At 38.3% G+C, this 18,432-nt stretch overlaps 1 protein-coding gene across 3 annotated transcripts in view; it reads left to right on the top strand.

Moving 5' to 3' along the window:
• fam53c (family with sequence similarity 53 member C) overlaps positions 1-18,432 on the top strand; it is a 109,891-nt gene that overhangs the window by 30,316 nt on the left and 61,143 nt on the right. Inside the window, exons 2-4 of one of the 3 annotated variants that reach the window (XM_063053654.1) lie at positions 474-595; positions 5,814-6,067; positions 14,738-14,795. In XM_063053654.1, coding sequence (XP_062909724.1) covers positions 5,990-6,067; positions 14,738-14,795 — 136 coding nt within the window. In that variant the 5' untranslated portion in view covers positions 474-595; positions 5,814-5,989. The remainder of the gene's footprint in view (positions 1-473; positions 596-5,813; positions 6,068-14,737; positions 14,796-18,432) is intronic. The other 2 variants (XM_063053653.1, XM_063053655.1) reach the window with 2 other exon arrangements.

Consider the following 18,432-nt stretch of genomic DNA (forward strand, 5'->3'; position numbering starts at 1 on the left):
GTGCCAACTGTACACTTTCCTTCTCTTTTTGAATGTATCCTCTTCTATTTATCATTCAGTTTATTAGGCTTAATCATCATTCTTAATGTTTATGCTTTCTCCTTTTATAGTGTATGAGGAGATTTCTAGATTTCTGGCAGAGATTTGCTGCAATGTTTGGTAACCTTTGGTGTATAATATTTTTAGTTTTCATTGTAACATTAATATGAGCAAATTTTTGCAATTTCATGCCCAAGTGCTTTTTCATCATTTATCGAATGGGAAGATTATGCTTTGTTTCTGAGACTGGTACATACAGTTCTAATTTTCTGGATTCCATCCAGGTGTCCACATTATGGGCTCAACCTGTCTAGGAAGAGTGTGGGCACCTTAGAGGATAATCCTGAACTGGGTGAGAGCTTTTATTCAATGATGGTGTATGGGTATTCTGAAATTGCTCCTTCCTAATTCCTCTTGAATGTGGTGATGTGCAGGTGCCAGAGTCATGTAGTGAAGGATCACTCCGAATGCTATTGCAAGTTCCAGCAGTTTGACTTAACACGTCTGATGTATCTTCAAGTTGGAATGTTGCATAACTATGAAGAGGAATTTTAAGGTATGGCTTTGCTGTACTTCCTAACGTTCACTAGTAGGCATGCTTTCAAAGAAGCTGTGGTGAGTTGCTATGATGCAGTTTGTAAATAGTACATGCTGCATCTTCGGTGCATTTGTAGAGACAGAAATGAATGGATTTGCCTTCAAAGGTGCCATCTTTAGTGGTTTTTTTTAGGCATACACTCAATGTAAAATAGCATGTGTTCCTATTCTTATCTTGTCGCATTGCCTGAAGCAGTGCAAATGGAATAGGACTTGGTTCATACCATGAGATGGAAGTCTCTTCAATAAAATATAGCCTGAGGGGCACTACCTTAATAACCTTTGTAACTTCAAATCTTTGAAAAAATAATTTTCTATTAACCAGTCCGGTCTTCCTTTCTGCAAGGTAAAAATCCAATTGGTAATATTTTCTTCTGCTCAACTTCAATTTTACAGAACTTTCTTCAGTGTCACATTAGATCAAATTCCATCTTGGAATTCAGAAATTTGTGTGATATCATTTATTTTATCTGTATTTTGACAAGACTGAATAATGCCTTGTTCTGGTGCAATGCCATCTGCAGATGGTTATAAATGCAGCTTCAACCTCTTAGTTGTTAAGGTTAGAAAATGAGTGCGTATGACATTTGTCATAAAGACCCACACTGCCAGTCATGTCATTGGGGTTCCAGCTCAATCCTTTGGTGATGGATATTGAAATCCTCTGCAAAGTGCTGCCTTTGCTATTGGCACAGCTATTGGAATGTCAATTGGTACAGAGGCGTAATGGTTAGCACAACACACAACCTGGCGACCCGGGTTCAATTCCCTCTGCTGCCTGTAAGGAGTTTGTACGTTCTCCCCGTGACCTCCAGGTGCTCCGGTTTCCTCCCACAGTTCAAAGATGTACCAGTTGGTAGATTAATTGGTCATTGTAAATTGTCCTGTGATTAGGCTAGGGTTAAATCAGGGGATTGAAGGGCCTAATTAGTGCTGTATCTCAATAAAGTAATAAAAAATAAATATTGTTTTTTGGCTATCTTCAACATGGAAGAGCACTGTCTTATCAGCTGTGAGAGTGTTGTAATGAGTTTGAGGATCTCTTGCAAATGATGACCAGTAGTTTCAAGATATCCGAATCTCATATTGTGGACTGCTCCCTCTTGATTGTTTATGTCTGTCAAACAGTGATTAATCTGTTCTGTAAGTGAAAGAATTTAACTCTGAACTTAAACATGAGGAAATCTGCAGATGCTGGAAATCCAAGCAACACACACGAAATGCTGGTGGAACACAGCAGTCCTGACAAAGGGTCTCGGCCCGAAACGTCAACTGTACCTCTTCCTATAGATGCTGCCTGGCCTGCTGCGTTCACCAGCATTTTGTGTGTGTAACTGTAAGTATTAACTCTGTAAGGTATAACTAATTTTGTGGAAAAGTTTCCCAAATATTATTGGAGAGCGACTTTGCAGGGCCAAATGCCTATTTGTCATGTCCAGTGCCCAAGTTAATGACGTATTAATTTTCAAATTGTCTTTTTTTTGCGGAGGTGGTTTTGATACAACAATGTAGGCTATTTTAAAGTGCAGTAAAATTTACTACATTGTTCTGGAGCAGGTAACATAGGCCAGTCTATTTACAGATGGTTGATTCCTTTTCCTTAAGTATTTTGGTGATCTGAGTGGGCTTTTAATGATAGTTTGGGAGACTCATTTCATGCTTATTCTTTTTTTCAAAAAAGACTAGGTTTAATTAATTAACTAGATTCAAATTTTCCAGCTATCACCAAGCATATGAACTTGGGTTCATAGATCTTTAATCCAGAATTATTAATTAATTGTCCAGTAGAGTAATCAAATTGGGAAGTTTACTTTGAAAATAAATTGGTAAATAATTTATAAATTGGTTTATTATTATCATGTACTGAAATACAGTGGAAAAACTTGTCTTGCCTTCCAGTCATACAAATTAATTCATTACAACAATGCACTGAGGTAGTGCAAGGTAAGATAAAAACAGTGCAGAGTAAAATATTACAGAGTAAGTGCAGTGCAGGGGGACAATAAAGTGCAGGGTCATAATGAGGTAGATTGTGAGGTCAAGAGCCAATTACATTGTACAATGGAACTTTTAAATAGACTTGTAACAGCAAGATAGAAGCTGTCCTTGAGTCTGGTGGTATGTTTCTTCAAACTTTTGTACCTTCCACCCAGTGGGGAGGAGGAGGAGAAGAGACGATGTCTTGGGTGGGTGGGGTCTATGATAATGCTTTACTGAGGCAGAGCGAAGTGTAGACAGTCCACGGAGAAGAGATTGGTTTCCTTGATGTGCTGAACTGTGTCCATAACTCTACAATTCCTTGTGGTCAGGAGCAGAGTAGTTTTCATACCAAACCGTGATGAATCCAGATAAAATGCTTTCTTAAAGGGCATCAATAAAAAATGGGTGAGGTTCAAGGGGCACATGTCATATTTCTTTACCCTCCTGAGGAAGTGGAGGTACTGGTGAATATTTTTGACCATGGTGTCAAAAAGGACATGCTATTGGTGTATTGGTGATGTCCACTCCAAGGAACCTGAAGCTCTCAAGCCTCTCGACCTCAGCACTGTTGATGTAAACAGCTATACGTTCACTGCCTGAAGTCATTCTCCAGCTCCTAGGCTCTTATCCCCTTCCTGTACTCCGACTCATTTGTTAGCATTACGGCCATGCTGGTGCTATCATCTACAAACTTAGACCATAACACCTAAGGTATTACCATAAATTTGTAGGTGGAGTGAGAGGAGAATCCGGCCACACAGTCATAAGTGTGTGGGGAATAGAGTAGGGAGCTGAGTCTTGGGACGCCAGCATTGAAAGTAATCGTGGCAGAGGTATTACTGATTTCAGTCTGTTGATCAAGGTTCCAATTACAAAGGGAGTTCTTGAGTCCCAGGTCTAGGAGTTGATGAGTTTGCTAAAAGGCTGAGCTGTACTAAATAGATAATAGTCTAACATGCACATCTTTACTGTTCAAATGCTCCAGAGATGAGTGTAGTGCCAGGGAGATAGCATCCACCATTGACTTGTTTTGGTGGTAGGCAATTCCAGGGGTCAAGTTTTTCTAGAAGACTGGAATTAATGCATGCTATGACTAGCTTGCATAATAGTGAATGTCCACCAGCTGCCACTTTCTGTGATCTGAATTAGCTTGAGTTCTTTGTGGGTTTTGTTCAAGTTTAATTGTAATTCAGCCATGCATGAATACCCATGAATACAGCCAAATGAAACAACGTGCCTCTGGGGCCAAGGTACAAAACACAACAACGACAGGCATGCACAGCACAAGGTACATACCGTATAGCTCATAAGATAGCAGTCACTCAAAAAAAATTTTTTAAAATAGCACAAGTCCCTGATTTCATGGATGTCTTTGGCAAGGACGAGTGGACAGCAGTCTGCAGACAAACACTATCCAGCTTGTCTTCCATCGAGCGAACACTGGAGAGCAGCACCGATGCTAGCATGGACACCACGCCACACCCGCCTCCATTATCACCTCTCCTGGGCAGCTGCTACAGGTGAAACCATGGCATGAAGCCTAGTCTTCCCTACAACTCAGGCCACACCTCTCCCCCGCGATTAGTCTGGCCAATAAACCACTGAAGCGGACTGGCAGCTTCCTGCATCACCAATGTCCAACATTTTTTTAAAAAATTGTAAAGCATCCAATATTTGTAGAACAATTTTGGCTTTCAAGCTAACCTATGTTGTAGCCTTTGAATGTTCTGGGACTAAATTTGAGCTGGAACCTGCTTTTGGAAAACACAAAAATGCTGCTGTATATGTATAATATTTGATAAAGTGAGCCTTAGCCTCATGTTTTGATTCAGGCTCAATAACAACTATCGACAAAAGCAGAAACAAACCCAGTTTGGAAAGTCCAGGGGATCTTGTGCAGCCCAGGCACACCATGCGATGATTGTGCTTCCTGCACTATTATCTCATTTTCAAAGCAGTTATAAACAGGCCATGCTAAGATTTTGTTCCCTGCAGGACGTCTAAGAACTAGTTGAGTTTCGCAGGAATCTAACAGTGGTTTCCTGCATCTAACATTGTCTTCTTTCTGGTTTTATAATGGAAAGATCATGACAGACTAACTTGATACTTAATTGAAAAGGCACCAAGAAGGGTCAATGATGGCAGGGGTTTGGTTTAGTCAACATGAATTTTAGCAAGGCTTTGAATAGCCACCTCATTGCATATTTTCCATGATTCCCTGGTGTTAACAAATGGCCAGATTTCATAACTTGCCATTGTGTGATTTCAGCTGTGGTAATGTAAACTCTACACTATTTATTCATTGAACTACTTTAGCAGTGTGATTTATTAGGTATGTTTCTAGGCTGCTTTGAAGACCTCTTCTCAGTTTAAAATAATGGAACAATGCCAAGATCCTCGCATCTCCTTCATGATATTATTTGTTCCATGGTAACAGCCTCACCTAAGTGGAAAGGATTTAGTCCAAAAGATACTTCAGATAGACCGGCAGTGGTACTGCAGGCTAGCACTTCAGTTAAATGGGACTGAAGACACTGGACCTCTCCAAAGGGCATAACAGATTCCATGACACTTCTGTAAAAATAGCTGACACTTTCCTGAAGTCTTGGCCAGCGTTTGCCTCAGCACATACTACTGAAGCATTATCTGTGGAGATATTATCAACTGAGAGAGTTAATGATTCAGACCAATAGTATTTTATCAGTTGTTATTCTTATTTAAGATTGTCATGTCTCCAGTGTTTAGCTTTTGGATCTGGTCACATGCCATTTCTATATGTTTTGTCACATCTCTGCCTTGGAGATTTATTATTTGGTATAATCTATTCACATTTTCTCTGCTGTTTCCATTAGAATGCATGTTATAATATTTCGTGGTTATTCACATTTTCTTGTGTTATATCAGAAACAGCTGTGATATCCAGTGTATTTTTTTCTTCCTTTAAGCAATGTCTTTTGAATGGCCCTAAATTCTCAATGAATAAACAGTTTTTGAAGATAAATATGCCCCTCTAAACCAGGATTGTTGAAAAATTAATTTAAAATATCTAGAGCTTTTTTTTTTAAGCAAAAGCATTAATATTCTTGACACCAAGCGGTTTCAAAACAGCTTGTTGCATTTGTTTGTCACTGATCTCTAGGAGTTGATACAGTTGCAGTTTAGAAACTGATGTGAATATTTCTTCCCTCCCTTTGTAGGCGATTAAATGAATGGACTAAGAATACACTGGTACTTTGCCTTACATCTAAGATGACCACCTCCCTGTAAACTCTGCATCCTCGGAATGAGAAACATGGTAGAGTGAAAGCAAGGCACGGCAGAAGGGAAAGCTTGGTCGCTTTCACGGCAAGTGAGGAAAAGCAGGAAGGTTACCATGGTAACTGTCATCACGGAACAGCTACAGAAACAGAGTTTAGATGACCTGGCTTGTAAGGTCTTCAGTATTAACCTGGTAAGAGGACAGTTGTCACATTTGCAGTCTTGTGTCGTGCCGTGCCATGCCATGCCTAGAATACTCTATAGTCTATCTTTGAGTGAGTATTTTTCCTCTACTGCTTCTTTACCTTGGCAGCAGACAGCAGACATGCAATAGAGAGAGAATTTTGTAAACACTGCTCCTGTCTGGTAGGAAAGCAGTGACCCAGGCCGGTTGGTGCTAATGGCTTTTATAGAGCTAATAGCCGACCCAACTTTCGAGTTCAAAGTAAATTCATTATCAGAGTACATGTATGTCACCATATAAAACCTTGAGATCCATTTTCATGTGGGCATACTCAATAAATCTGTAATAGAAACAATGAAAAACTGCTCCAACTTTGCCGTTCAATCATTGTGCAGAAGACGACAAATAGTACAAATACAAAAAGAAATAATAATAACTACGCAATAAATATCGAGGACATGAGGTGAAGAGTTCTTGAAAGTGAGTCCATAGGTTGTGGGAATATTTCAGTGATGGGGCAAGTGAAATTATCCTCTTTGGTTGAAGAGCCTGATGGTTGAGGCGTAATAACTGTTCTTGAACTTGGTGGTAGGAGTCCTGAGACTTCTGTACCACCTTCCCGATGGCAGTAGTGAGAAAGAGAATGGCTGGGTGGTGGATGCTGTGTTCCTGCGACAATTTGTTTTGTAATGGTGGGGAGGGCTTTACTCACGATGGATTGGGCCATATCCACAATATTTTGTAGGAGTTTCCATTCAAGGGCATTGGCGTTTCTATACCAGGCTGTGATGCAGTCAGTCAATATACTCTCCACCACATATCTATAGAACTTTGTCAAAGTTTTAGATATCATGCCAAATCTTAGTAAACTCCTAAGGAAATAGAGGCACTGCGGTGCTTTCTTTGTAATTGTACTTGTGTGATGGGCTCAGGACAGGTCCTTTGAAGTGATAACACCGAGGAATTCAAAGTTGCTGACCCTTTCCACCTCTGATCCTCCAGTGAGGACTGGCTCATGGACCTGCAGTTTCCTCCTCCTGAAGTCAATAATCAGCTCTTGGTCTTACTGACATTAAGTAAGAGGTTGTTATTGTGGCACCACTCAGACAGATTTTCAGTCCCTCTCCTATATGCTGGTTCATCACCACCCAGCACATGGAGATGTCCGTGGGAGAATGCTGCCGACTGGCACATTCTCGGCTGCAGGAGTACGTGCTGAGGGACGCACTGAAACTCGGTGCAGCCACCGCAAGGGCCTGGTGGGGAAGGACCACAGTATAGGTTTCTCCACCTGTGGGAGTGAGAGGGGTCGGTGGGCGGGGAGTATACCCCTCAACAATGATATGGTAAACTGAACTACTGGAGTGCCACGTGGGTGGCTATAAATACGGATATGTACTGACTATAATGGAAACGTATGTAAAGGATGAAAAGTTATTGAATGGTTTATTGTATATATTTTTGAATAAAGTATATTTTGAAATTAAAAAAATGACAATGGTGTTAACAGCAAACTTGAATCTGGCATTGGAGTTGTACTTAGCCACACAGTCATAAGTGTAAAGCAAGTAGAGTGGGGGGCTAAGCACACAGCCTTTAAAATAAAAAGAGACAGAGCTTTCACTCCAGAAAGGCCCATTCCGCACCATTCCACATATTTTGTAACTTTCATGTTATCTATACTAGGGTTCACAGAGCAAATGAAGCTAGATCAGGTTGGAAGTCAAGTCAAGTTTATTGTCATTTCGACCATAAGCTGCTGGTACAGTACACAGTAAAAACGAAACAACCTTCCTCCAGGACCCTGGTGCTACATGAAACAACACAAAACTACACTAGACTATGTGAGACAGCACAAGGCTACACTAGACTGCGTAAAACAACATAAAAACTGCACTAGACTACACACCTGCACAGGACTACATAAAGTGCACAAAACAGTGCAGGGCAGTACAATAATTAATAAACCAGACAATAGGCACAGTAGAGGACAAATTACAATATAATAATAAATGATGTAGATGTCAGTCTAGACTCGTGAATATTGAGGAGTCTGATGGCTTGGGGGAAGAAACTGTTGCACAGTCTGGTCGTGAGAGCCCGAATGCTTCGGTACCTTCTGCCAGATGGCAGGAGGGAGAAGAGTTTGTTTGAGGGGTGCATGGGGTCCTTCACAATACTGTTAGCTTTGCGGGTGCAGCTTGTGGTGTAAATGTCTGTAATAGCGGGAAGAGAGACCCCGATGGTCTTCTCAGCTGACCTCACTATCAGCTGCAAGGTCTTGCGATCTGAGACGGTGCAATTCTCGAACCAGGCAGTGATGCAGCTGCTCAGGATGCTCTCGATACAACCTCTGTAGAATGTGGTGAGGATAGGGGGTGGGGGATGGACTTTTCTCAGCCTTTGCAGAAAGTAGAGACGCTGCTAGGCTTTCTTGGCGGTGGCTGTGTTGAGGGACCAGGTGAGAATCTCTGCCAGGTGAACACCAAGAAATTTGGTGCTCTTAACGATCTCTACGGAGGATGCCAGAGTGTAATATCTTCTATGGCATATCCTTTATATTATTTTCTAATATCCCCTTCATCATGTCCACTCCTCTACTATTCACATTTTTAAAGCAGTGAAGCTGAAATGTTTTAATATCCAGTAGTTATTTTGATAAGTTATTCACTGCTCTGTAAAGCTGGCATGCAGTCAGGTGTGTCTAGCAGTGGTTTTACAGTTTCCTCTGCAATTTTATTTGCATGTACACAGTAAATATCCATGTCCAAGAATAATGATTCACTCCTGTGGACTTTCGCCCTAGCTTCTGTAAGGTAGTGTCAGTTATTAAAAAGAATTGAGTGCTGTGGTTGTGGTTTATGTTCCCTATGGTAATGCAGGTTGTTCTAGGAAGTCAATAATTAAAGAACTGCATAAATCTAGTTCCCTTGGATCATTAACAGTCTCTCTTTAAAGGTTGCCTTGTTTGATCTTTCCTTCCTTCCTTCCCTGCATTAATAAGCTTTTAGTGGTGGAACTACTCAGCTTCTCACCGAGGCTGGACTTGGCTACAGTGCATGACCTGTTGGTAAAACACTTTTACCAAGCGATAGACTTGACCTGGTCTGCAAAACGCATTCTGCAATGATGATTTTTATTCATGTGGTAAATGTGTGCTTGCTTGAAGTTTTGCACGCCTTCGCTGTTTGGCTCTTTCATGTAGAGGATATGTTAGAGTTTTAGTATTTTTATCATGTATTCAGCACTTTGTAAATGTAAATCCTGAAATGGATCATGTAAAGATTTGTAGTTCCCCCTGAACTGTTATATTGTGATCTTTCCCAAATAATACTCTGTTATGGAGAGTTATCTAAATTGTATTAATACCAGCCTAGTCATTAAATTGTGAGCAAAACCATGTTTCACTCTCAACTGCTAAATCAAATTTTCTTTGCATGATGGTGCTGAATCAGTTTTGCTGCTCAATTTGCAATTCACGTGAACTGATTTTGTTCATTACTGGGAAACAAATGTAAGGCGGGGCAAAAATCACCATGATAAATGTTGTTTGTGGTGAGTGAAGTGTTTATGGAAGATAATTGATACTGACATTGCAATTGCCAGACTTTCTATCTAAAAATGGAAGATTGTGGTTTATTAAACATTTAGTAAAGGAGACTTGTATCCTATCCCTGGCCTGTCTGGGTTACCTTACAACCCCATCCTGCAAACACTACTTTTGAAAATCAAAAAATTGTTCAGGCTGTAGTGCTGTTATTCAATTATGTACCTGATTCGCTGGCCAAAAGTGAAGACTGTAATAAAATAATAAATGTGCTAGTAATGTCTTCACCAGAGAGCAGTTGACATGATTAAATAGGATGCACAGCAGAGAAATGGCCCTTGCATCTATCAATCTAGCAGTGAGGAGAGGAATAACTGTATTCCTTTCTATAGGAAGAAACAGTATTTCAGGATGTATATTGTGTACATTTCTCTGACATTAAATGCACCTATTGAGCCTATTGAAACATTCCTTTCTCATATACTTGTCCAGCATCTTAAATTATACAGATTGTTCTGACCACTCCTTATGATAGTGAATCCCACATTTTCACCACTCTTTGGGTGAAGAATTTTCTTCTGAATTCCCCATGGGACTTTTGATGAGAGACTTGTATTAGTTCTTAGAAACATACATTGGCCTCGTTATTCTGAAACCCGCCCCCCCCAGTGCATTTTCCCAAATGAAAACAAAATCATGGTGTTTTTATCTTTTGCAGATATGTGTATTGCATGCTGATGTTTAGATTCTAAAAACTCACGCACAGCTAAAACAGCAAGGGCTGAAGGAACAAAGTCAATGGGAAGCAATGTGCTTGGAACATGCATGAAGGGAGTAATGAGGAGGAAAAAATATTGTGACAGTTTTTTCAGTATAAGCAAAATATTTGTGTTTAGGATTTCAATTAAATTTAATCCATATTTGGGAAATAGCTTTAAGATTAGTTATTTGGCAGAAACTGTAGATGAGCAATTAAATTTATATAGATAAAATGTACAGAAGCAGTCCTTTGACCCAGCACTACATCTACTATCATACAACCATTTAAACTAGTTCTACATTAATCCCATTTTATTTTTATGGTCACTACATTCGAGACAGCTTGCTCAGACTCTGCCACCCACCAACATACTTGAGGCAATTTGCAGTGATCTTTTAAGCTACCAATTTGCACATTTTGGTTTGCAGATGAACTGGAGTACCTGGCAGAGATTTATGTGGTTACAGGGGTTATGAGCAATTTCCACAGACAGCACCCATGGTTGGATTGAACCTGGTCTCTGGCCCTGTGAGAGAAGGTGGTTCTACCAGCTGTATTACACTGCTGCCCATTATGATTATTTTTAGTACTTCAAATGAAAAGACTACTGCATTTAGTTGGTTTTAGCTCATTTGTCCTATCCACTTGAGCACTTTTAAAATGAAGTGGATTCTGCTTAATTGTTCCATTGGTTGATTGAGGCAGCCACATATTTGGGACAACTCTTAAAGAACAAAAACTAATTGAGAAAATTGCCGGTATTCCCTTTGTTTATTTGGGACACTAAGCCGCTTAATTTGGACTGGAGACTTGCTGAACAGTTCCTAGTGGCATCAGTCACCTGCACTTGTATGGCCATTAAATTCTACACAGTGCTTAGAGAGAAGCTTTTAAATGCATCAATAGCGTTGAAAAAGCAATGACTTTTGTCATTTGCAGTTAGCAAGAAATAAGCTGTAAGACAATTCAGATATGTTTTGCTCACTGTGGTTTTAAGCATTCAGACATAGAGATGTCAGAGACGGCTGTTAGACGTTACAGAGCGAACAGTTTTTAAATGACATCATTTGTATCTGCTTATGTTTTATCCATTTGGGCCGACAAGCGCCAATTCAAAAAGCAGTAGTTTTTGATTCTATTTGTTATTTTGACTTTATGCAGGAAAATAATGAAGACAGTCCATTATCTGCAACTGGGTATCTGTACTGATTTTGTTCGTTTACAGTTATTCAAAGCAGCAGCATACACTGCACTGTACAGTAAATGAATTCCTCTGTTGATAACTCTTAGGCACTAATAGACAGTTTTATAGTACTGTAGTATTATTGGTAGTATTCCAATTTCTGTATTTCTTTTAAATGCATAATTTGTGATTCAGTTAAATGGTAGTTTGTCTTTCTTATGCCTTATAACTATTTCCATGAAACTTCAGCTAATTAGGCGAGCCACATAATTGGACCAAAATGTACTAGTCCCATTGTGTCCCAGTTAACTGGAATGCACTGTATTACATGCTTCCTCTTGCCCTCACTGCTTTACTTGTGCACCTAAAGTTTTCAGATTCTAAACGCCATCTTTGATTTCATCCTTTTCCCTGTTTTGGTCAAACGTGATTTGAGAGAGATTAGTTAGCATTCTAGCTCTTCAAAATTAAAATCAGGTGTATTATCACTGAAGTATGTTGTGAAATTTGTTGTTTTGCAATACATAGAACATACATAACATGCAATAGAAATACAATGGATTTGGGTTAATTGGAACCAGTATATTTTGGACCAATTAAGCGGCTGTCCCAATTAGCCAAAGGTTCACAGAAATAGTTGAAAAAGTATAAAAAGAGGCAAACTACCATTTAACTGAGTAACAAACAATGTATTTAAATGAAATATAGAACAAATTAAACACTACCAGTACTACTACAGGACTATCAAACTCGTGATTTATAATAGTTAGTTATCTACAGAGGAATTCATCCAGTGTACGCTGCCGTGTTCCTTTGACTGTAAATGAACAGCACAGACTAAGTGTGTAGATAATGGACTGCCTTCAGACACATCTATCGACAAATGCATCCTCCAAATTTTCATTTTTATTGTAACATTCAAAATGATTGTCAATACCTTCAAATTCTTCATGGTTCCTAACTTGTTGAAGTAGTGAAATCGTTTCATTGTCACTCCCAGCTGTTTCTGGCATGTCCGAGCCTGAATGCTTGAAACTGCTGTGAGCAAAACAATTCTGAATTACTGCTTATTTCTTGCCAACTATCAGTGACAAATTGCTGCATTTTGAGTGCAAGCATATGCAACTGACACTATTTTAAAACTTCTTGCTCTAAGCGTGGTGTAGTTCCAAGTTCAAAGTAAATTTTATCATGAGAGTACACGTATGTCATCTCATACAACCCTGAGATTCATTTTCCTGTGGGCATATTCAGCAAATCTATAGAACAGTAACTATAACAGGATCGATGAAAGATCAACCAGAAGATAAACTGTGCAAATGCAAATATAAATAAATAGCAATAAATAACAAGAATATGAAATAACATGATAAGGAGTCCTTAAAGTGAGATCATTGGTTGTGGGAACATCTCAAAGGATGGACAAGTGAGTGTAGTTATTCCCTTTTGTTCAAGAGCCTGATGGTTGAGGGGTAGTAACAGTTCCTGAACCTGGTGGTGCTAGTCCTGAGGCCCTTGTACCTTCCACCTGTGGTAGCAGTGAGAAAAGAGCATAGCCTGGGTAGTGAGGATCTCTGATCATGGGTGCTACTTTCCTACAACAGCATTTCATGTAGATATGCTCAGTGGTTAGGAGGGCTTTACCCTTGATGTACTGGGCCGAATCCACTACCTTTTGTAGGATTTTCCATTCAAAGGCATTGGTGTTTCCATACCAGGCTGTGATGCAGCTGGTAATAGTCTCCACTACACATTTATAGAAGTTTGCCAAAGTTTTTGGTGACATGCCAAATCTCTGCAGACTTCTAAGGAAGTAATGTAGTGTCTAACGGCTACAGAAACGCATGTGTCTGACGCCAGTGAGAAACTTCAACAGCATTCTCCTGCCCCAGTTAAGCAGCATGATATCCCATACAAACAAATAGAATCAAAGGTTCAAAGGTACAATTTAATATATACAGTATACATCCCAAAATGCTTTTTCTTCACAACCATCCTAGAAAACAGAGGAGTGCCCCAAAGAATGAACGACAGTTAAATGTTAGAACCCCAAAGTCCCTCCCCACTCCTGCACGTAAGCGGCAGTGACCAACAATTCTCCCCCCCCCCCGCCACCAGTGGCAATAAAAAGCATCGGCACTGTTACCGAGCACTCAAGCGTGAGCAAAGCAACTGCAAAAACACAGACTTGCAGTTACCCCAAAGACTTCACGTTTCACCCGGTATTGGACATACCGCAGGTTCTCTCTCATCCTAATAAGGAAGAAAGAGGTATCTCCATTTTCCCAGTTATTTTCTCAATTAGTTTTTGTTCTTTAAGAGTTGAGCCAAATAAGCAACTTGTCCCAATTACCAATGGCCCAATTAACTGGAATCCCTGTATATATAGACAGTACAGATGTTTTCATTGTAGAAATGGAAATCTACATAACTTCCTAACTGATTTCAAAAAGTTTTGTGCAGATGATATCACTTAATTAGTTTTCTCAACAATTGAACTTCCTTTTAGATGCTGGAATTTCTATGCTAATTCAGTGACCAATTGTTTTTATAGTTTATAAATGTAAGTAAAACCTAGGGACTAACATAATAAAACATTATTGGTACCACTGGGATTTTGTAGGATCAGTCATTCACTGATTAGGTGATCCTATGATGTATTGGGGGGGGTGGATAGAAATGCACCATGAGGTGACAGAGCAGACTTGAGTCAGATAGCCTAATTCTGCACCTGTGTCTTGAGGTCTGATCGAGGAGTAGTGGTATTAATGAGCCGTTGATCAAAAGCTTTTGCTTTTCATTCTTCACCTGCGTTTTTCTCTTCTTTCCGGTTATATGCAATATCTGTTTAAGTTGCTTTCATTCACATAACGTACTGTACTCTTGTTTCATAATAATTCAACAATAAATTCACAAGCACATGATATTTTTTGGAACTTGATTATCTTAGTCTTAAACTCTGATACTTTTCTGATCTTTGCATACATTGGGAATGGGTGATAATATATGTCATGGAATTTCTTGTGATTCCTCAGCACTTTGATTCTTCTTGTTATCCTTAAGAGGAGCATTGCCAGTTAATTGAAGGTTAGGTGGTAGATGAGCAGTTGCCTTCTGTTTTTTTTTGGTTACTTACGGAATCCTTGGATCAGATATTGAGACCCGTATCTTTCATGTTGGCTCTTTCAGCCCCTGCCGGAGAATACAAGTAAAGGTGGCTGCTGGAATCCGTACCGATTCATACCAGGTAAGTGATCTTCTGCAGAAGTACCTAACTTGTATTTGTAGAATCAAAGGTTGGACTTGGGAGCAATATGGACATGAGCCATCCATATGGACATTAAGGAGTTGGGGTTTGTAGGTATATTTATAAGAGGTGTTTAAGGTGCTCTTGCAAAAGTAGTCAAATTTGATTTCTTGCACATTATCCTGTGTGGAGTTGTATGAGAAGGTTGTTCAACAATTCGATACACATGAGAAAATTTGCAGATGCTGGAAATCCAAAGCAACACACAGAATGTTGGAGGAACTCAACAGGCCAGATAGCATCTGTGGAAAAGAGTAAACAGTCAATGTTTTGGACTGAGACTCAAACGTCAACTGTTTACTCTTTTCAGTAATTCCCTTCAGCTCTAGACTGATGATGTTTAAACCAAGAGATAACAGCAGCGCACTGTGTTGCAGATGTAACAGTGATTGCAATCATGTGTAATTCATTTATATTTTCTAAAATGTCTTAGCTCTGTCTCACTGCAGTATTTAATTTTGGAAATCTAGGTGAAGAGTTCTACAGCAACATCTTTGTTGAAAGTGCTGGAGAAATTGAATAGGGAAGCAGATTAGACAATACCACATCTCAATCTTAAAAGCTTAGGAAGTGTAAGGAAAAGAAAGACGGAGAGACATGGAGTTCTCATTAATTCAGAACTGTAGAAAGAATTATAGTAACACAAGCTAGGCCATGAATGCAGAGAATGAGCTTTTTCTTCACAGATGTACATCATTGCCTTTCTTTAGCTAACAACAAAATGGCATACATCCATGCTCCTGCAATGTGTGCTCTTTCTGCTTTAACGCTCTAATAAAAGCTTTTTACACAAAATTCTTTCTGCAGATGCATAATAATTGGCAGGGGATTAGTGGGAGGGTGCTGAATTTCTTTTATCTAAGTGTTGAGTTATGTTGCCAATTTATAATACAAAAAATATGATAAGAGAATGACACAACAGAGACACTAGTTCAAAAATAGAAAATGTTGGAGTATTCAGAATGTCAGACAACATCTGTGGAAAGAGAAATGTTCTGGTTAAAGACTCTTCATTTCTCTTCCCAGTATAGTATTTCCAGCATACCCTGTATTTGTTTTGGATTCCCAGCATCTGCAGTTTTGTTTTTTTTCCAATATTTTTATTAGTTTCTACGTAGAAGAATACAGAGTACAAGAAAGTATATATAAAGTTTAAAAAAAAACTACCAATTACATTATATCTATTCATAATAACAATCTTATTACCCCGTATTCATGTAGGCTACTCAAAGTTATATTGAAATATGCTAACTTATTACAAAGAAAGAGTCTAACCCCTGTCAAGACTTAAGGAGAAAAAAAGGTAAAAGTACCTTCTCATATAATAAAAGTTAATAGTAGCCAACATCTAAATTTAAACAATGAATTGAGGATTTTGAAAGTTTTGAAAATAATTCAGAAAGGGTCCCCACAATGTTTGAAAGTCTTGACGAGATTCAGAAATTGAACAACCAATCTTCTTTAAATCTAAGCATGATATAACGTCGCATAACTGTTGAGCATGAGTAGGAGGAGAAACATCTTTCCATTTAAACAAAAGCGCCTTCCTAGCTATAAGAGAGCTAAAGGCCAAAATATGTAAATCAGATGTCTTCAGCTTGATATCTCATCCTGCAACAATTATGAATAGGGCCGTCAGAGGATTAGGCTTAAAATTGACTTTGAAAAGTAAAGAAAAAGTTTGATAAACTTCCTTCCAATATTTTTCAAGATATGGATAAGTCCAAAACACAGGAATTAATGAAACTTCTTCATTATTACATCTGTCACAGTAGGGAGATATATCTGAATAAAAACGAATAAAATCCGAATAAAGCTTATCTTTAGTCATATGGACTCTATGCACCACCTTAAATTGTATGAGGGAATGGTGAGCCCGTAGCGATGAAGTATTAACCAGTTTAAAAATTAAGTTCCAAGTTTCCTCAGATATTGATGTCTGTAAATCTGTTCCCAGAGATTCTTAATTTTGTCTAAAGGAACATTCCTCGTCTCCAGTAACATACCATAAATATTAGATATTGAACCATTATGAAAAGGGGTCAAATTAAAAATTATGTCCAGTAAGTTCTTATCTAAGCTTATAGGAAATGTGTATAATTGAGATCTTAGAAAGTCTCTGATTTGTAGATATCTTAAAAAAAAAAGTGAGTTTTGGGTAAGCTATATTTAGCTGATAATTGCTCAAATGAAAAAAAGATTTCCTCCAACAAACAGATCCCAAAAACATTTAATACCCAACTTGTCCCATTCTTTACAAACTAAATCAATCATGGAGGGTTTAAGAAAAAAATAGAATAAATGGGACTAGAAAAGGAAAATCTCAATAAACCAAAATGTTTTCTAAATTGTGTCCAGATCCTCAGAGTATGTTTAACTATTAAATTATCAGTTAGTTTACTTACAAATAAAGGAAGTGAGGATCCAAGAAGAGAAATAATAGAAAATTTATTAACAGAGTTAGCTTCTAAAGAAACCCATACCGGACAGTCTACACAATTAATATAATATAGCCAAAAAATAAGATAGCATATATTAACTGCCCAGTAATAAACCCTAAAATTAGGTAAGGCTAAACCTCCAGACTTTTTAGGTTTTTGAATCTAAACTTCAGGTTTTAGGTTTTTGAACCATTTAAACTTCACCGCGGAACTAGGAAGGCTGTCCGTTGAGTCCTTTGCTTTTTGATCTAGCTTTAGAACCCCTTGCCATTGCTTTTCGAGAATCTAATGATATCTATGGTATTTTAAGGAGAGGTATCACCCACAAAATCTCATTTTACGCTGATGATATATTGCTTTTTATCTCTAATGTTGAGACCTTATTACCTTGCGTACTTTTTTTACTCCCCCGTTTTAACCAGTTTTCAGGATATAAATGGAACCTGCATAAGAGTGAATTATTTCCTTTAAATAATTTGGTATCAATTAATACTAATCTCCCTTCTAAAATTGTAAGGAATCAATTTACTTATTTGGGTGTAACAATCACTCAGAATTACAAACACCTGTTTAAAGAAAACTTTCTTACTTTATCGAACCATGTGAGAAATATTATTAAATTGGTCACCTCTTTCAATATAGTTGATTGGATGAATTAATTCTATTAAAATGAATATTCTACCTAAATTTATATATCTTTTTCAGGCTTTACCCGTTTTTATTCCTCAATCCTTTTTTTTACTCTCTTGAATCTATTTTATCCTCCTATATATGGAAAAATAAATGTCCTCATTTAAATAAAGTTCATCTTCAAAAACCTAAAAAGTTTTATTTTAAATATACCAGTTCAAAGATTAGGGTTAAATCAAAGGTTGTCGGGGGTTACTGGTCAGTGCAGTTCAAATGGCCTGTTTTGTGCTTTATCTTTTAATAAAAAATTTGCTCTTCTTGAAACATGTTACTGATGTACAGTGGCATGCAAAAGTTTGGGCACCTCTGGTCAAAATTTCTGTTACTGTGAATAGTTAAGTGAGTAGAAGATGGAACTGATCTCCAAAAGTCATAAAGTTAAAAATGAAACATTCTTTTCAACATTTTAAGCAAGATTAGTGTATTATTTTTGTTTTGTACAATTT

This window comes from Mobula hypostoma, chromosome 7, assembly GCF_963921235.1.
Source record: "Mobula hypostoma chromosome 7, sMobHyp1.1, whole genome shotgun sequence".
Classification (NCBI taxonomy): domain Eukaryota; kingdom Metazoa; phylum Chordata; class Chondrichthyes; order Myliobatiformes; family Myliobatidae; genus Mobula; species Mobula hypostoma.